The sequence below is a fragment of the Lampris incognitus genome, chromosome 1, assembly GCF_029633865.1.
Source record: "Lampris incognitus isolate fLamInc1 chromosome 1, fLamInc1.hap2, whole genome shotgun sequence".
Classification (NCBI taxonomy): Eukaryota; Metazoa; Chordata; class Actinopteri; order Lampriformes; family Lampridae; genus Lampris; species Lampris incognitus.
Genome location: NC_079211.1, coordinates 94,833,313 through 94,854,605, shown reverse-complemented (window position 1 = coordinate 94,854,605; position 21,293 = coordinate 94,833,313). Strand labels below are relative to the sequence as shown.

Genomic DNA, 21,293 nt, shown 5'->3' with positions numbered 1-21,293 from the left:
GTATCATGGAGGCTAGGAATAAGGTGGATAGGGGGCCTGTGCTTGGTCCTTTGATACTTTGTTTCCATACTTATTTGCAGCATTTGCATTTACATTTCGCATGTTTGTTCCTCTCATCATCTTCTCTCTTTCTCAATGAGTCAAATGGAGATGGTTGTAGGAGCAGCCTAGGTTGCTCCACATCTTGCTGTGTGAGCGTGTGTGTGTGTGTGTGTATGTGCGTGTGTCTACGTGTGCATGATTTGTTAAGCATTGGTTCTGCACGTCACTGATAAGTCAGAGCTCATCTCTGTGGCTGGAGAATCACAGCATGACCACTCTAAACTGTTTAGAAGTGACGAATGGATGAACAGACAGTGCTCCAAACTAACACTGTCCCAATGTCCTGGGTGTGATAAAAAATGGATTTGGGACACTCCGTATTAACACTTGGGGTGGCTTCGAGAAAATGAGGGAAAAGCCCATTTTTGTGTTCCAACCTACCATCTGCTGTTGCCAATCAAACCTTGCGTGAACCACCAGAACTTAAAAAACATCAGACCTCAAATTTCTAATCAGACTGGATGATACATATGAGACAGATGGGGTTTTTTATGCAAATAATGTGCAGCATTGGTTTTTTTTCTTTCTCGTATTCATTGTGGACACAAATTTTCACAGTGACAGTGCATATAACGGCTAGAAAATGGCCTGCAGTACAATCCACAGGTCCCTCAAGAGGGCAACTGTGCTTCTACACTATGAACTGCAAACTTCCAAAAACATTGCTATTATCCTAGGGAGGAACACTCCTCCAGAGTCATATTTTCTATGACAAACAGGTGTGCACTTTCTTTTACAGAGCAGCCTAAATCTGTGTCAGCTGGTGCATTATGACGGTGATACAGGCATCACTTGACTCGCACCGTCTGATAACCCACTCTGCTTTTGCACCAGTTTGAGTTGGCCTTAAGGGACTGATTCATTAAAAAAAACAAACAAACAAACATTCTACTACTACTTTCGGCTGCTCCCGTTAGGGGTCGCCACAGCGGATCATCCGTTTCCATTTCTTCCTGTCTTCTGCGTCTTCCTCTGTCACACCAGCCACCTGCATGTCTTCCCTCACCACATCCATAAACCTCCTCTTTGGCCTTCCTCTTCTCCTCTTCCCTGGCAGCTCCATATTCAGCATCCTTCTCCCAATATACCCAGCATCTCTCCTCCACACATGTCCAAGCCATCTCAATCTTGCCTCTCTTGCTTTGTCTCCAAACCGTCCAACCTGAGCGGTCCCTCTGATATAATCGTTCCTAATCCTGTCCTTCTTCGTTACTCCCAGTGAAAATCTTAGCATCTTCAACTCTGCCACCTCCAGCTCCGCCTCCTGTCTTTTCGTCAGTGCCAATGTCTCCAGACCATATAACATAGCTGGTCTCACAACCATCTTGTAAACCTTCCCTTTAACTCTTGCTGGTACCGTTCTGTCACACATCACTCCTGACACACTTCTCTACCCACTCCAACCTGCCTGCACTCTCCTTTTCACCTCTCTCCTGCACTCCCCGTTACTTTGGACAGTTGACCCCAAGTATTTAAACTCAAATGCCTTTGTCACCTCCACTCCTTGCATCCTCACCATTCCACTGTCCTCTCTCTCATTCACGCATAGGTATTCTGTCTTGCTCCTACTGACTTTCATTCCTCTTCTCTCCAGTGCATACCTCCACCTCTCCAGGCTATCCTCAACCTGCACCCTACTCTCGCTACAGATCACAATGTCATCCGCGAACATCATCGTCCATGGAGACTCCTGCCTGATCTTGTCCGTCAACCTGTCCATCACCATTGCAAACAAGAAAGGGCTCAGAGCCGATCCTTGATGTAATCCCACCTCCACCTTGAACCCATCTGTCATACCAACCGCACACCTCACCATTATCACACTTCCCTCATACGTATCCTGCACCACTCCTACATACTTCTCTGCAACTCCTGACTTCCTCATACAATACCACACCTCCTCTCTCGGCACTCTGTCATAAGCTTTCTCTAAATCTACAAAGACACAATGTAACTCTTTCTGGCCTTCTCTATACTTCTCCATCAACATTCTCAAAGCAAACATCGCATCTGTGGTGCTCTTTCGAAACAAACAAACATTCAATTTAACATAAAAAAGACAGCTAATCTAAACTGAAGATCGTTATCAAAAACCTATGTTAAATGAGTGACCGGACAGGTTTCCGGAGGTTTGTTATTATCAAGTGATTTGGGGGGCCTAGCCAGCTGTGTCGCACCTTAATGGTTGTTTGGTGAGTTTCTGTGCAATTCTTTAAATGTTCTGTTATGTCTTATTCTTCTGTGGCAAAATGAGAAAGGAACTGCTGCACCGGCACTGTGTGAGTGTATCAATCCACGGTAGTTTTAGTCACTGGCTACTGTCCAATGCTGAACTTGCCAAGCATTTCATCTGGTGAGTGGATAGATTACACTGATTGGAATCACCATCACAGTAGGCGACACACAGTAGGGGACGGGGACACACACACACACACACACACACACACACACACACCTGTGTACTGCACCACAGCTGCTTATTTAACGTTTAAAGCTATCTGTCTAACTTCAGTTAGTTTCTCAGTAGATTAGGCTGTCATATACACCTGAGCCAAATTGAATTACCCAGCAGCTACTTGTGTTCAAGTCTAACAGATGTACACAATCTGCTACAGCTGGCTCCTTTGTGTTGGCCATGACTTCCAATAGGATCATATAGCAGCATGAGAGATGAATAATATCGCATGGACTAATTTGGTATAATTTTGGATTTGGAGAACACCATGACCCCTCTTGTTCTTGTTTTTTTACAGGTTGAAAGCTCAAAAGCTAATTTTGAGGCCAAAAGAAAACAAGTGGCTTCTAGAGTGGCAGTTCAAGCACCCATTCGCCCAATATAACAAAGAAACAGAATTAAGGTATTGCCAGGAATAATGATTATTCATGTTTTTATTTGTTGTGAGGCTTTTGTTTGTTTTTGGGAGTGATTACATGAACTTGTTTAAATGTTGTTTTTTAATGTTTTGTTTATTTCTTGAATATTGGATTACGTAGTACTGTGTCGCCATACATGACATTGTGATCTGTAGTGATAGTAGGCAGCAAGTTGAGGAGAGCCTGGGGAGGTGGAGGTATGCACTGGAGAGAAGAGGAATGAAAGTCAGGAGGAGTAAGTGGGAATATATATGCGTGAATGAGAGGGAGGACAGCGGAATGGTGGGGATGCAAGGAGTAGAGGTGACGAAGGCACATGAGTTTAATTACTTGGAGTCAACTGTTCAAAGTAACGGGGAGTGAAGCAGAGAGGTGAGGAAGAGAGTGCAGGCAGGGTGGAGTGGGTGGAGAAGAGTGTCAGGAGTGATTTGCGACAGAAGGGTACCAGCAAGAGTTAAAGGGAAGGTTTACAGGATGGTAGTGAGACCAGCTAATGTTATATGGTTTGGAGACAGTGACACTGACGAAAGGACAGGAGGAGGAGCCGGAGGTGGAAGAGTTGAAGATGCTAAGACTTTCATTGGGAGTGATGAGGTAGGACAGGATTAGAAACAATTATATTAGAGGGACAGCTCAGATTTGGACGGTTTAGAGACAAAGCAAGAGAGGCAAGATTGAGATGGCTTGGACATGTGTGGAGGAGAGATGCTGGGTATATTGGGAGAAGGATGCTGAATTATGCAGCTGCCAGGGAAGAGGAAACGAGGAAGGCCAAAGAGGAGGTTTATGGGTGTGGTGGGAGTGGACATCCAGGTGGCTGGTGTGACACGAGGAAGATGCAGAGGACAGGAAGAAATGGAAACGGACGATCCACTGTGGCGACACCTAAAGGGAGCAGCCGAAAGTAGTAGTAGTAGCAGCAGCAGTAGTAGTAGCAGCAGTAGTAGTTGTAGTAGTACTAGTAGTAGCTGTAGTTGTAGTAGTAGTAGTAGAAGACTGTGTCACCATAGATAAGCAAGTAAAATAAATGTAAATGTATTTTCTTCTTACGTAAAATAAAATATTTACTTTTTATGTGAGAGAAATGTCTATTTTGGGACAGTCCATGTATATTACAGTTAGAAATATGTCTTGGGATGCATTTGGAGAGTCGTGGAAAATGTCTGAGCCTTACATCCTGAACCAAGCATAGAAATGCATGGAAACAGTCTTGTCCTCAAATGTAGGAGCATCACAATTAATCCTCTCCGCTTTGGGTAGAGGGAATAAGGTACATATGGATGGATGCATGGATGGATGGCGAAAGGGGCAGAAACAAGACCAGGTATGGGGGAGCACGACTGACCTGCTGGGAGAGTGATGATGATTTAAACTTTTTTTTATTTCAAGAGAAAAAAAACATTGCAAGAGAGTGGGAGGAATGGACAGCACAGAGATGGAAAGACAGTAGACGGATAGGCATAATAATAAGGGACAAGGATCTTATAGGCAGGACAACATATAAGCACAATGCAGCAGCAGAGGGAGATTTGGGAAAGTGGGGCCGCGGAGAGAAAAGACGGAACAGAGGACGAAGTGAAACTGTGATAGCACGATAATGCTAACCTTACCAGCACGAGGCATGACAAAAAGACAAACAGTGAAGGAGAAGAGGGAGAAACAGCGAGAGATGGAAGAATAGAGAGAGCTGAACGTGATCCCCCATTGTATTTATAAGAAAAGAGAGAAAAGCAGAGAGTAGAATAGGATGGAGAGAATTTGAGGAGGCATAGAGGGTTGAAGTAGAGGATGAGGGAGAGGGTGAAAGGGGAAGTGAAGAAAGGTTAAAGGTGTTGTACATGGCTCTCTGCCCCGAAGAACGCTGTGAAAACACACACCCACACACAACCACACACAAACAACCACACACACACACACACACACACACACACACACACACACACACACACAGCAGGGGCGCATGAAAAGAGGGTACAGGCTGTGAGTGAAGTATAAAAAGAAAGAAACGATCTTGAAGGATGGGGACAGGGCCAGAAACACAGACGGAGGGAGAAGAAAGAGCAATAAAGAGAGAGAGAGAGAGAGAGAGAGAGAGAGAGAGAGAGAGAGAGAGAGAGAGAGAGAGAGAGAGCGAGAGTGATTGGTGTTTGAAGAAGCAGATGGAGAGATCAAAGTGGTGATTATGGCCTATGGCCCTAACTGCGTGTGTGTGTGTGTGTGTGTGTGTGTGTGTGTGTGTGTGTGTGTGTGTGTGTGTGTGTGTGTGTGTGTGATGTCTGAGCATTGTAGGCTTGCTCATATACAGTCAAAGTTGATGCATGCTGTATGCTGTGTGTGTGTGTTTTGCTCTCCTACAGTTAGCTCAGATTGAGAGGCAGTGGCCCAAGAGTCATGCTGACAACACTACTGTACTGCACGCTGAGAACACACACAGACACATGCATACCAACACCACACACATATGTCTACAATCTCTTTTTCCACAAAACTCCTTTGTCTCCTACTGCCAAAGGCACTGATTTGTATGGAAGGTTCGAGAACACAAGGATGCAAGATGGGGAAGCTGAATATCAAAAATGGTACCAGAGTTTCTCTTTTGATTGTTCCACTTTAGCTCCTTTACTCTGGAGTCAGGATGGGAATGAGAGAGGATGGAGAGCTAGATAAAAGGAAAGGGAGACAGACTCAAGAGACACACACACACACAAACACACACACACACAGGTGTGGAATCTGTAAAAACCCCAAATCCTTGGGAGTGACATCGCGAGCAGAGAAGCAGATAAGGGAAAGACAGCTAGAATAAAACAGGGCACCAGGTGACCATTTATCGCTTTCCTCTCTCGGTCTGTGTATGTGTTTATCCCTGCCCGCTTTTCTGTTTCTGTCTTTCGTCCTTCTGTTTGTATGCCTTTCTCCCAGTAGCAATAGCTCTGCCTTTCACTCTCTCTTTCTTTGTCTCTCACTCTGTCCTAGAGTCCTGCATGGGCCAAAAACTCCAGCCCTAGCCCGGCCTTGGCCCGTGGTGTTCAAGCCCTAGCCCGGCCCCAGCCCAACAAAGTCTACTATTTTTCTGCCCGAGCCGAGACTGACACCAATATCACTTTAAGCTCTCTGACACGCGCTCTCTCTGATACACGCAAACACGGCATGGTCAACTGTCATGTATAATGCACACGTACAAGTGTATGTATGATAATTATAATACAGTCAATATCACAATATTTCATACAGTGACCTATGTGTGCTCTGCGCGTATATCGGACATTAAATGAGCCTGAGTCTGACCCGAGCCTGATCTAAAAAAAAAAAAAAAAAGCCCAAGCCTGGCCTACCTTGACTCAGCTTGTCGGGACCCACCGGGACCCAATGGACTTGCAGACATCTACTCAGCACAGCACTGATGCTACTGCTGACATCAGACTGCTTTCCTCCATCCTACACAGGTGCTTTCTTCGTGGCAACGGGTCTGTTTACTGCTAGCTTTCCTTGCATTTCAGCACAATTTGATTTCAGCAGAGAACATGGCTCAGGAGGTAGAGCGGGTCTTCTAGTAATCAGAAGGTCGCTGTTTCGATCCCCAGCTCCTCCAGAGAGCGTGTCGAAGTGTCCTTGAGCAAGACACTGAGCCCCCTTAACTGCTCCTGATGAGCAGGTTGGCGCCTAGCATGGCAGCCTCCACCATCAGTGAAAATGTGTGTGTGTGAATGGGTCAATGTGAAGCATATACTGTAAAGTGCTTTGAGCGGTCGGTAGACTAGAAAAGCACTGTATAAATACAGTCTATTTACCATTTATCACAGTCCATTTCATGGTAGTGGCAGCTTCTACTTTCCTCCCGCTGAAGAGAATTTAATTGGCACTTACAAATAAAAGATGACGCTAAAAGAGTGTCTTGAGTTGGAGAGATTAGTTTCAAAATGACAACTGTCACGGACTGCGGCGAGTGCACTGACCGACCACCTGATAGCATATGAGCTAAAGCTACTGTGAAAAATGGGAGAAAATCTCTCCCTACACAGTTATTTCCTGTAAAAGACTTAATCTATTTAGCCCTGCTTATCTCATACTGTTTTGCTGTGATATTTTCGCTGCCTTGGGCTGTCTATCCCTTGCAGAACTCTGAGATTTCATTTTACCATATATACCACATATAGATCTGATAAAGAAATATAATCTGGTCACTTTAAAACGGACTTCAAATGTGTTTATATCTGCAACAACGAATAGCCTAATTATTCCAGGCAAACGTGACAGGTCAAAACTTTAAATGGCCAGTGGGTTCATCAACAGCCATGTTTCATTGTGTGAGACCTTGAACCTTCACTGTGCTGTGGCATGGGTTGGATCCCCTTAGAGGGAAGAGTCACTGCAAATCAATACAAAGTGATTCTGAGTGATCACCTTTATCGTATGATGAAACATTTTTATCCTGATAGGAGTGTTCTCCTCCAGAATGACAATGCCCCCGTCCACAGGGCACGAGGGGTCACCGAATGGTTTGATGATGATGAAAACGATGTAAATCACATGTTATGGCCTTCAGTCAGCAGATCGCAACACAATTGAACACCTATGGGAGATTTTGGACTGACGTGTTAGACAGCGCTCCGAACAACCATCATCAAAACACCAAAATGAAGGAATATCTTTTGGAAGAACGGTGTTCATCCCTCCAATAGAGCTCAGAGACTTGTAGAATCTATGACAAGTAACACGAAGCTGTTCTGGAGGCTTGTGTTGGCCCAACACCTTACTAACACACTTTATGTTGGTTTTTCCTTTCATTTGTCACCCATCTGAAAGTGGCTTCAGAAAGTTTTTAGACCCCTTCACTTTTTGCACACTTTATTGTGTTGTAGATTTAATTTTAAATGGTTAAAATTGCCATTTTGCTTATCAATCTACACTCAGTCCAATATGACAAAGTGAAAACATGGTTTCATACATTTTTTCAAATTTATTAAAAATTAAAAACTGAAATTGGGCGGCACATTGGCACAATGGTTAGCGCGGTCATCTCACAGCAATAAGGTCCTGGGTTTGAGCCCCGGGGTAGTTCAGCCTTGGGGGGTCGTCCTGGGTCATCCTCTGTGTGGAGTTTGCATGTTCTCCCGGTGTCTGCGTGGGTTTCCTCCGGGTGCTCCGGTTTCCTCCCACAGTCCGAAGACATATAGGCCAGGTGAATTGGCCATACTAAATTGTCCCTAGGTATGAATGTATATGTGTGCGTGTGTGTCTGTTGTGTCGGCCCTGTGTGATGGCCTGGTGGCCTGTCCAGGGTGTCTCCCCACCTGCTGCCCAATGACTGCTGGGATAGGCTCCAGCATCCCCGTGACCCTGAGAGCAGGATAAGTGGTTCGGATAATAGATGGATAGAAAAACTGAATTCTCTCATTTACATATGTAAGAATTCAGACCCTTTGCTGTGGCACTCTAAATTGTAGTCAGGTGACCCCGTTTGCTTTAATTATCCTTGAGATTTGTGTAGAACTTGAATGGAGTTCACTTGTGTTAAATTGAATTGATTGGACATAGTTTAGAAAGGCACACTCATATGTATATGGGATCCCACAATCCACATTGCACGTCAGGCCAAACACCAAGCCATGAAGTCCAAGGAACTCTCTGTAGACCTCCACAATAAAATTGTGGTGAGGCACAGTTCAGGGCAAGGGTATAAAACCATTTCTAAAGCTTTGAGATTTCCCATGAGCACAGTGGCCTTAATCAATGTGACATGGAAGCAGTTTGGAACCACCAGGACTCTTCTTAGAGTTGGCCATCTGGCCAAACTGAGTAACCAGGCAAGAAGGGCCTTGGTCAGGGAGGTGACCAAGAACCCACTGGTCACTCTAACAGAGCTTCAGAAGTCCTCTGCAGAGATGTGAGAACCTGCCAAATGGACGACATCTGGACGATATCTCGGCACTCCATCAGTGGCTAAATGGAAACCACTCTTGAGTGAAAGGCATATGACAGCCCGCTTGGATTTTGCCAAATGGGATTGGGCAGAGCTCCAAGCACTATGTCTGGAAAACACCAGACACTGCTCATTGCCTGGCCAATACCATCCCTATGATGAAGCACGGTGGTGGCAGCGTCATGCTACGGGGGCGCTTTTCGTCGGTAGGGACAGAGAGACTGGTCAGAAATGGGGGAGGGGGTGAATGCAGTCAAATACAGAGAAGTCCTTGAAGAAAACCTGATCCACAGTGCACATGACCCCAGACTGGGGTGACGGTTTACCTTTTGGCATGACAATGACCAAAAGCATACAGCCAAGACAACGCTGGTGTGACTTCAGGATAAGTCTCTGACTGTCTTTGAGTGGCCTAGCCAAACCCAGACTTACCAAGGAGACTGGAAGCTGTAATTGCTGCCAAAGGGGCTTCAACAAAGTACTGAATTAAGGGTCTGAATACTTATATAAATGAGATTTCAGTTCTTGATTTTTAATAAACTGGCAAACATTTGGCACTTTTAGCCATTTAAAACACAGTGTGCAAAAAGTGAAGGGGTCTTAATACTTTGTGAAGCCTGTGTGTATGCGCAGACTATGTTCAGGTGCCTTTTGGATATAGTTAACATGACTTTGAGTGAATGGGTATATTTTCCATTATGAGACAAACCAGATGTTCTATGAACAACTTTCTTGGCTGTGTACTTATTGATATGAATATGTTACAAGGTCATGTTGACATGCAGACTACTTTTTTCGGCACTCGTGCTCTACTCCACTCTGTATGTATATCTCCATACTGCATGAATAAATTCATAACCGCACCAAACAAGAGTCAAGACACTAAGTTTTCTTCCACAACAGTGCCCTCTGCAAGTGACCCTTCCTCTTCAAGGATGTTATCCAATTCTTTGTTCTAGCTCTTGTCATTTCCTGTTTAGATTACTGTAGCCCCCTCCTGGCCAGGCTCCTGAAATACTCAGTTCAGTCCCTTATACTCATCTGTAATGCTCTAGGCCATCTTCTCTCCTGCACTACTTCTACTGGCTTGTCTACTGCTGCTCATATCAACCACAAAAAACCCGACGCCAGCATATAAAAAACGCTAAGGGACGTCGCACCCTGCACTGTCAAAGCATGGTCTGGCCCTGTGCAGTAATGTGACCTGTCCTCTGCTACCGCTGACCACTCAGCTCTCCTGAAAATGCAACCTGGTAATGTCTGACTTTCACAGACCAGCCAGGATGCCCAAGTACTCCTTTTTTTCTGACACAGCCCTCTTCAGATCCACCACTCTAACTCGTATGCCTCCCGCTATGGTCTTCCTCATTTACTTGCACGTCTTCCACTCCACTTTCAGTCCTCAGCTCTGTTTTCCTTACCAAGCTCTTCTCTACGCTATAGGATCCTTCTAAGGTCAGATGAATATTTCATTACACATACTGTCAGCATACTGCATCTATAGGCACCTACCCTCCACTGCAAATAATTAGCATTACAATGTTGGTGATTTAAAAATTTAGCCACATCAAGTAAGACTCCAACCAAAAAGACTTAAAATGAAAGTGTAAACCCTATTAATCTATTGTTAATGAATCTCTCTTTTCAAGTTCAGATGTAAAACTTTGATAACTGTCAACACTAAATGTTAATTAATCATGGTGCATTGGGAGAAGATATTTTAAAAGCATGTGGAAGGAGTGTCTTTATAGTTCCAATTTTTTCATTAATTTATATTTTTGCTAGACTCCAAACTATTAAATCTTCTTCAAAATTGGCAGCCCATTCTTTTACCTCATTACTTCTGCAACAGAGAGAGGGAGACAGCAGGGGAGCAACAAGAGCGAAAGCTCTGTCTGGGATCAGTGCACTAGGGGGATCAGTGCACTTATGCTGAGTCAACGGGGCTTCACAACTCCATAATTTCAGAGTATGTAGAAAGGAAAGATGTTTTCTGTCTATAATTTACCTCTCAAAAGGTTTCAATATAACATGATGTGTGTGATTGAATTTGTCTTTACAAAGAAAGTATGAAAACAAATGTAATCCAGATCCCCCCCCAATTTTTCTCCCCAATTGTATCCGACTATTTACCCCACTCTTCCGAGCCGTCCCAGTCACTGCTTTGGGGAGGGCTGCAGACTACCACATGCCTCCTCCGATACATGTGAAGTCACCAGCCACTTCTTTTCACCTGACAGTGAGGAGTTTCACTAGGGGGATTTAGTGTGTGGGAGGATCACGCTCTTCCCTCCAGTTGCCCCTGCCCCCTGAACAGGTGCCCCAACCCGAGCAGACGAGGCGCTAGTGCAGCGACCAGGACACAAACCAACATCGGGCTTCCCACCTGCAGACACGGCCAATTGTGTCTGTAGGGATGCCCAACCAAGCCGGAGGCAACACGGGGATTTGAACCGGTGATCCCACACACAGTCTTTGCACACTGTCACACAGTCAGTAGGAGACAAAGGAGTTTTGTGGAAAAAGAGATTGTAGACATATGTGTGTGGTGTTGGTATGCATGTGTCTGTGTGTGTTCTCAGCGTGCAGTACAGTAGTGTTGTCAGCATGACTCTTTGGCCACTGCCTCCTCTCAATCTGAGCTAACTGTAGGAGAGCAAAACACACACACACAGCATACAGCATGCATCAACTTTTGACTGTATATGAGCAAGCCTACAATGCTCAGACATCACACACACACACACACACACACACACACACACACACACACACACACACACACACACACACACACACACACACACACACACACACACACACACACACAGAGGGCCAGCAGACAGAGATTTATGATGAGGGTGATGTTGTAAGCAGACAACCAGTCTGTTGTTGCCTGGGTGGTTCTAATGGGAGCACTGAAAATAGGAAGAGTCAGAAAGAGGAGGTCAAAAAAGAGAAAAGTGTAGGGGGTAGAGAGGGAGGGAGAGAGTAAAAAAAAAAAAGAGGTGGAGAATGCAGTCTAGTGCTTGCTTTGCATGTCTAGTATGTACCAACCATCCTTTCTTTCTTGTGCTCTCTCTCTCTCTCTCTCTCTCTCTCTCTCTCTCTCTCTCTCTTTTCTAGCTCTCTCTCACACACACACACACACACACACACACACACACACACACACACACACACACACGGCCAAAAGCATAATTCCGGTGTTAAGTTTTATTATTCATCCATTATAATCAACAGCAACCCTCTCCTACTGTAAGGCCATGTGCATATACGTATGTGTGTATGTGTGTGTGTGTGTGTGTGTGTGTGTGTGTGTGTGTGTGTGTGTCTTAATCAATTCTCCCTCAGGGCATTATTCCTGGGTGAAACAGAAAGATAGATCTGGGGTCCTTATCTCTAAGGGAGGTATGAGATTGACCGATGCCATATGAATACATAAGTTGTGTGTGTGTGTGTGTGTGTGTGTGTGTGTAGTATGTATGCACATCTCAGACTTTCAAAATACTTGCGCTTCTCATATCATAATTGCTGTAATAAAAGCAAAGGATATTATACAATAAGTGCCTATTAGAGTTTGTAATGCTCATTATAATTGAGGAATTTTTCAATCATCTGCTTTTGAAATATTAATAATTAATATAAAACAAACAATATTTTGTTTTGGAACCAAAACAATAAAAACATCTTTTTTTTGTCCCACACGAAGACCGATTTAAAGGCCCAGTCTTGTGTAGAGCCCCACTTGACCCTAAACTGGTAGACTGTTCATGCTCGGTTTATGCAAGATATTTCTGGCTAGTCAAATCATACACTAATGAACTGTGGCACAGGCACCATTCTCCTGAGTACCTGTCGCCACACACACAGGCACATGCGGTACACAAAATGCAGGGTTGAATCATTAGATTTCCTTTCTATCGTTCTGTCTCACAAACGACGCCATGACTAAAATGTTAATTACAGCTAAAAAGAGAAACGACTGTGAATATCAAACAGTAATTAGCATGTATCATCATCATCATTACCACCATCAGCTGCAGCACAAGATGGAGGATTGTTTACCGAATGGCAGAAAGCTCATCAGCTGCTCATTCAGGATCTGAAATATTTCACACACAACTTTGGAAAAAAAAAAAAAAAACATCCCTTCAACGATTTGCATAATTAACACGGCTTAAAAAATTAACTATTGCGAGTCCTGGAGCAAGATAACAAGAGCAAACTGCTCACGAGAAACAGAAACTGCGGACGGTAATAAAGTCGGTCTCAAACTATGCAAACACAACAAGTAAAGCATGGTCACAGAGTGCATTTCATTTCCCTTACTCTCTCTCCCCCCTTGCGATTCCATTTCTGTCCTTATTTCGGCTTTGATTAAACTTAAATCCCTCAATAATTGTCAATTCTCTGATTTCCACACCTGAGCACGAACTCTCTGAGACATCTTCGACAGACCATCGCAGTAAGGTCAGTATACTGTGCTCTCTTCATATGGAACAAAATCTCCCGGTTTCTGTTTTTCCTCATTTGACTATAAAGCGCACAACAAAACATCAACCCATACATTGCCATAGGATTTTCTGCTTTAAAACTCAAAAGAAAACCATCAGTGAATTTTACATCCTGTTAAGTACGCCGTTTCTTCCCGTCTTCTAGCTTCCGTTCACCTACCTCTGTCCTTCCAACTTTTGCCTTGTTGCAGTTGACCGTAGAAAAACAACACAGCAGCAGAGCATCCACCCATCCGTCTGTTTATAATCTGTCCATATACCCCCCCCCCCACCATCAAACTCACCCACTCATCCTTATTTTCTGCCTCCCCCTGCTCTCTGTCCACCGCTTACCTTGTTGGACAAAGGAGCCGTACACGAACCACATGGAGTTGTACAGTGTGGTCGAGGACACGGATCCCATGGGCAGCCGGGGTGGGTTGAGCCAGTTGAGCAGGTACACCAGGATGCCAACCAGGAGCACGGTGCCGGCGATGCACGCCCACAGCGACAGATCGAAGGGTGCCAGGCAGGCGAACATGTCCACGGTGCGCTCAGCCTTGCGCAGCAGAACGCCAACAGAGTAATCCATATAACGCGTGGTGAAGTCCACAACGCTCTCCCGCTCAGGCGTGATGGTCAAGGCAGAGAGACCCACATCTGCTCGCTGTGGAGTTTGACAAGTGTAGAGAGTGAATCAGCATACAGTCAGAAAATAAGGACTTTTACACGTACTCATAGGCAGGGTATATAAAACAAAGTCTGTTTTGTGTGAGATTGTTTGTGTGTGTGTGCGCGCGTGTGACTGGACGCATGTGTCTATCTGTGCCCACTAAAGTCCATGTGAATTTGCTTGTTGATATTCTCAAACAAGCATCTCTCATCTCGTGCCCATGTACTGATCTATCTGTTGTCTCTGACATACTGCCCCTTGTCTGTGAGTTTGTGTGTGGTCTGGGTAGATTGTGGAACTGAATTGCCCTTCTGGGATAAATAAAGTTGTCTGAATCTGAATCGAACAAGCATTTTGCACCTCTGTCATCAACAAGATAGCTCAGAATTTTGAGAAGCATCAACTGACTGCTTTTAATTATTTGCAGATGACTAGTTTAACTTAGTAAAAAAAAAAACCCAAAACTGTCAAAGTATAATAGCCAACAAAAATATGCTGGCTTGAATTTATACGAAGAAGTAATGATAGTTCGTTTATTTATTTGGATCCCCCCCCCCCCCTTTTCTCCCCAATTGTACTTGGCCAATTACCCCACTCTTCCGAGCCGTCCAGGTCGCTGCTCCACTCACTCTGCCAATCCGGGGAGGGCTGCAGAATAAGACACGTCTCCTCCGGCACATGTGCAGTTTCCAGCCACTTCTTTCACCTGACATTGAGGAGTCTCACCAGGGGGATGTAGCGAGTGGGAGGATAACGTTATTCCCCCCAGTTCCCCCTCCCGGCCGAACAGGCACCCGACCAACCAGAGGAGGCGCAAGTGCAGTGACCAGGACACAAACCCGCATCCGGCTTCCCACCTGCAGACACGGCCAATTGTGTCTGTAGGAACACCCGGAGGTAACACGGGGGTTTGAACTGGCGATCCCCATGTTGGTAGGCAACGGAATAGACCACCACACCCCCCCAGATGCCCCTAAGGACTATTCTTTTGGTATTTTATACATTTATTGGATAGCAACAGTAGAAGCAGACAGAGAGAGGGGTATGACTTGCAACAACGGTCATCGGCTGGATTCGAACCAGCGGCATTGCGACCATGTGGCCACGAGGTATGCTCTGTAACCATTCAGCTACGGAAGCACCCCAGTGAACGCTATTAAACAAAAAATGTGCAGCTCCCAGTGCTTGGCTAGCAGCTGTAGACATCTGTTTGTACCATAATAATGATATAAGATGTTAATGTTTGATAACGTTAGTGTGCATGCTTGCCCACATGTGGAAGTTTGCATCTGCGCTTGAGTGAGAGAGATAAGGCTCATAATGAGAATTTTGATTGCTTGAATGCAACCCAAGAACAAAAGAAAAACTGTATTCAGCTCACTGCTGCATCAGTTGTGTTAACAAGTTATTATGCACATACATAAACTGTATATACACTATGTCTGTGGGTGAACAAGGGCAGAAACTTGCTGATTAAACTATACAAACATCAACACAAACCCAAATAAAGTCAGACCACTGTTGACATAAATCTACTAATTTCACAGTTGAGTGAGGAAACAAAATGCTTAAATGGGGAGAAATTGTCACTTACATAGCGAAAGAAGAACTCTGACAGTTACCCTGCAGGATGCCTTTTGGCTGATACATTAATATGATGTGTGTGTGTGTGTGTGTGTGTGTGTGTGTGTGTGTGTGTGTGTGTGTGTGTGTGTGTGTGTGTGTGTGTGTGTGTGTGTGTGTTTTTTGCGCTTAGATGACTGTGTTTTTCATTGCTGAAAGTCAACTGGGAAACTATCAGAGAGGGATTTGGGTAATAATCTCCCCAAAATGGACTATGAAAAGAGATAAACATTTCTGTAGATTGGTGGAGAAAACAAACTTCTATCCCTTACTTGCTACACCATCCTCTCACTCTCATCCGTTTGCGTTTGTGTGTGTGTGTATTTATCTGTGTATGTATTAAGTATGTATGTGCATACATGCGGTCTTCTGTCCATTTGCTTTCCCCAGTATTAGGATATGTATATTACACTGCAACACACACACACACACACACACACACACACAAACACAAACACAAACACAGGGTGACAGGAAGAAAACCCTGATTTGTTTTGTTTTGTTTTTTTTAACTTTTTTTTTTATTCCCCCTCCCCCCTTTTCTTCCCAATTGTACTTGGCCAATTACCCCATTCTTCCGAGCTGCCCGAGTTGCCACTCCACCCCCTCTGCCAATCCGGGGAGGGCTGCAGACTACCACATGCCTCCTCCGATACATGTGGAGTCATCAGCCGCTTCTTTTCACCTGACAGTGAGGAGTTTCGCCAGGGGGACGCAGCACGTGGGAGGATCACGCTATTCCCCCCAGTTCCCCCTCCCCCCTGAACAGGCTGACCAGAGGAGGCGGTTGTGCAGCGACAAGGACACATACCTACATCCGGCTTCCCAGCCGCAGACACGGCCAATTGTGTCTGTAGAGATGCCCGGCCAAGCCTGCGGTAACATGGGGATTCAAACCGGCAATCCCTGTGTTGGTAGGCAACGGAATAGACCATTACACTACACAGACACCCCAGAAATCCCTGCTCTAACAATGTTAAAACCCACATAAATCATGAGGAAACAACTCCAAGGGAGAATGAACAGAAAACTTCAAGACATAAAAGAGGGTCTTGCACATATCAAGGAACGTATGCACTAACACACAGACACACAGACACAGACACACAAACAAACAAACAGTGGGGGGTAATTATCAAATAAGCAGGATGGTGCATATGGGATGTGAAGTTCAGTGAGGACAGCCTTGTTCTCTGCTTGGATAGTTAACATCACAAAGTCACCTACTCTCTGTTTTGTCTGAAAGAATATTAAAGGGGTGCATGCATGATTTCAGACCTGAAACTGTATGCTGGGAAACATTAATTACTTATTCTTTTCTCCTTGAGGCAAACTTTCTACTCATTATTTTTTTTAAAAATATATATTTTTGGCTGTCGACTGAACTTTCTAGATTAGAATCTGCAAGAACTGATTCCACATCAACAAACAATGGGGAATAATAAATTTAAAAAAAAAAAAAACCCCACAGAAACAAGCATGCCAGTGGTGGAGATGTAAGTATGGTGCAGCTTCTAAGTTGGGAAAGCTAGCTGAAGGATTCGGTCCCATGGAGAAATATTTAAAATAAGCATCTCCATAACCATCCTACCCTCTTTGCCCTTTAACTCTGTTATTTACATCCATCTTTGTACTGCTCTCATTCTCTCTCTCTCTTTGTCTCTTCTCGCTTCTGGTCCGGGCTCTTGCTTTCAATTTGATACTCGTCAAGCCAAAGTTGTTTTCGCTGTCCACCATACCCAGTATCTGTCCACCATACCCAGCAGCTGTCCACCATACCCAGTATCTGCCCACCATACCCAGTATCTGCCCACCATACCCAGTATCTGCCCACCATACCCAGTATTTGACCACCATACTCAGTAGCTGTCCACCATAAGCTGTCCACCATACCCAGTTGCTGTCCACCATACCCAGTATCTGCCCACCATATCCAGTAGCTATCCACCATATCCAGTAGCTGCCCACCATACCCAGTAGCTATCCACCATACCCAGTAGCTGTCCACCATACCCAGTATCTGCCCACCATATCCAGAAGCTATCCACCATATCCAGTAGCTGCCCACCATACCCAGTAGCTATCCACCATACCCAGTAGCTGTCCACCATACCCAGTAGCTGCCCACCATATCCAGTAGCTGTCCACCATACCCAGTAGCTGTCCACCATACCCAGTAGCTGTCCACCATACCCAGTAGCTGTCCACCAAAGCTGCTTTCTGCTGGCCAATTTAATAGAAAACCAGCTGTTTTGCCAGCAAGTGAAATGGCCTCTCCTACCTCACTAGTGCACTTCAGGACACATGCTGCCAGAATTAGTATGCATATTTCTGTGTGTGCACGTGTTTCTGCTATTCAACACTGGTGACGTTTGTGTGAATTTGCATTTGAAGGAGTCAGTTAAACTCAGTCAAGTATGCTTATTCAAATATTTCCTCTTCTAAACAGCTCGATTTCTTGTGGGAACATCTGATACGACTTCAGACTGTGTAGGGATTTAATCTGAGAGAGGATATGGTCCTCACAAACTTAAATGATTCTTGTTGTGCAAGTTTGTGTTCAGTTTGTCTTCTCTTCAAGTCAACCAATGAGCTCTTCATTGGTCAATGCATTGCAAATTGGCGTATCGGTAGTCTGTGCATGCACAGTCATGTGTTTCTACATTTATATGTGAGAATATACATGCAAGGATGAATTTATTACTTACCTTAAAGACCAATTCTCCTATCAGTCCGTTCCACTGGCCGTCAGGCTGCAAGCTGCCGTATTTGTGGTCTGGAGCAACATAGATCTCATATTTAAACCCCAGGTAGTTGGACAGAGCATCCAGAACGTCAATGGAGAAGCCCTGGTACTTCTTTGGTTTGCCCAGAACATTCTCTGACATCATCACAAACGGCTCCTCCTGGAAAGAATAGAAAATGAATGGGTGGAATCATCAGTTTAGCAAATGAGTGAATGAAGGAACCAATCAATCAATTCATCAATCAGTCAACTGATATCAAATCAAAATTCGCTCATCTGTGGCATGGGAGATAGGGTGGACTAATTTGTATTCACCTCATGTCAATTAGACTTCCCCATCACATCTTACATGGTGTAGCCTATTTGCACAAGTCCCACGGGAAAAAGAGCAGCTAAATGTCCAAATGCGAAAATTCAAGTTGCAACTTGACAGCGGACAAAATGGTTTTGTTTGCTGACCACACGCCTTAAGCCGGTGTTAAAAGGTTTCCAGATATGCGTGCTGAATACTCATGAGAGGAGAAGAAACTTGTAAGATGGAGAACTCCATAGCAAGCAAGGCAGTAAGCTCAGTAAGACAGGGCTCAGACCACACAGACAGGTAGACCGGCATTTTAAGACGTCCATAGAAGTCAGAAGCATTGTGATCTTGGGAAATAAAATTAAAAAGACAAAAAAAAACAAGTGAACAGACAAACCTGGATGTTTATTTTATTCACTTTGATTTAAATCGAGAGATAGACAAAAAAAAATCTCTATTTTCTCTCCTCTCTTATTCACCTCTTCTCTTTTGTCTCTTCGTTAATAAAATCCCTATTGATGAGTGAAATGTTTCAGGCCAATACGTCTGGCAGATTTATGAGGGCCTGTGTGTGGGTTATTGACTGGATACTGGCTGCACAGTAAGCACACAAATATCAAGACACATGCACACACGTGCGAGCTGTGCTACGCATTAACTTGGTGGTTTCTAATCCTTGCCAACCCCTGCCGTTCAATAAGCTATTAGGCAGTGAGTGGACATGCATGCCAAGTTCCTCTCCCGCCACAAGCATCCATCAATCAAGGCAAGACCACCCGCTACACCACCCACACCCACACACAAGCACCAGAGCTGGCTTGTGCATATGTATTTGGAATAAAGTTGATTCAGAGAACTACGTTTAGCCAAAAATAAATGTATGCAACACTTACTGTATAATACAGTCAGGCTAGGTGGTCTTTACAGTGCCTTGCAGTCCAACAGTCCAAAATCATCTAATGGCTGTTTTTTATGTTCATATATTAATTCTTAGTCATTATTAATTATTATTATTATTACAAGCATTTCAGTCTGACCAGGGACTTTCTTTTGGACTACCGAAGGAGTGAAATCATGCTGAATTTCCCTCCTCAGCCACCTGCTAGTATGAATACATCCATAAACACGTGTACTGTCTCTTCATTTCTTTTGATTCAACTCACACTTTTTCTGTCTTTCCCACTCTGGAGCTCTCTCATTACACTGGAATACATTTATTCTGCCTTTAACCCACTGCCCCTCTTTGCTGTTACCTGGATAGCAGAACCAAAGCAAAGCCAAGTGTCCTCTGGCCCTCACTCGCTTGTCTCCCTGTTTTTTGTCTCTTTCATTTTTGTTTTCCTCCCTGACTTTGGCCCATGTTGCATTGATTACATTCCAATTGCGTCACTAGGGTCTTATATAGCATTATATAATCTTACCCCTCATGAACACGCACATATCAACACACACACACACACACACACACACACACACACACACACACACACACACACACACACACACACTTTTTTAGCTTCAAATCTCACAGCTGCAGAAAAACAGTAATGGACAAGAAACTGCACGTGTGTACCTCTATGTAAGTGTGTGTGTGGATGTGTGTGTGTGTATGTGTGTGTGTGTGTGTGTGGGGAGTTTGGGTATTTCATCCCATTGGCCAGAGCTAAAGCTCTATGAAAACAGAATGACTAAGTGACAAATGTAATTTGTCCTCCCTCTCTCTTAGCTCCCCGTTTCTGCTTCTTCCCATCCCTCCCTGTGTCTATCCACTCCCAAGCTCTTGTTTAAACCATATGTTATCCTTCTGCTCATCACCCGCTCTCCTTCCTTAAACATATGTCTGGGACAACAACTCCCACTCTGTAGCCATCCATTCACTCACTCACTCACTCACTCACTCACTCACTCACTCACTCACTCACTCATTCATTCAATCCGTTCTTCCGTACAGCCCTCACCATCCCACCCCTGCTCTCCTTCCACCTCCTCTGTCTCCTGCAGACCCTCCCTCCTCTTCCCTTCCCCCTTCGCCTCGACCCCACCCAAAATCTCCTAACCTCATGTCTCCCATCTCTTCTTTTCCTTGCTCACTCTGCTCCTTTCCTCCTCACTAACTCCATTGGCACAAATGTATCCCCCAGCCTCCTCTTGAATAGAAGTACGCTATGTGCTCTCTGACGTGCTCGGCTGTTTTAGAGACATGATTGGGACTGGGAAAAGCTATTTTCCACAAAGACTGTAGATACGCCATCTGAAGAGCTCTCTGTGGGAATGTTGGGAATCACTGAATCATGCGCTGATTCACAGCACAGCGAGCACTTTGCAGATTCAGATGAAATTGGTGTAAAATGTGTTTTGAATATCTCCGCCAGTCTCAGTGGTAGATTTGATTTCATATTGTTAAAATTAATTTTCTTCACCGTCTGCGCTTGATGCAGATGGGTAATCATGGGGGAATCCCCCCCCCCCCGTCTGGGAAACAACAGATTAGGACTTACCTAAAAAGTCAAATCCCAAACTTTACCTATCTCTTAGTTGCATAAGGACAGGAATCT

The 21,293-nt window shown here is 44.5% G+C and overlaps 1 protein-coding gene across 1 annotated transcript in view; it reads right to left on the bottom strand.

The window, feature by feature from the left end:
• Positions 1-21,293, bottom strand: part of grid2 (glutamate receptor, ionotropic, delta 2) — a 1,051,241-nt gene that overhangs the window by 215,164 nt on the left and 814,784 nt on the right. Inside the window, exons 10-11 of the mRNA XM_056283554.1 lie at positions 18,400-18,597; positions 13,750-14,062 (exon numbers count right to left, since the gene is read on the bottom strand). Coding sequence (XP_056139529.1) covers positions 13,750-14,062; positions 18,400-18,597 — 511 coding nt within the window. The remainder of the gene's footprint in view (positions 1-13,749; positions 14,063-18,399; positions 18,598-21,293) is intronic.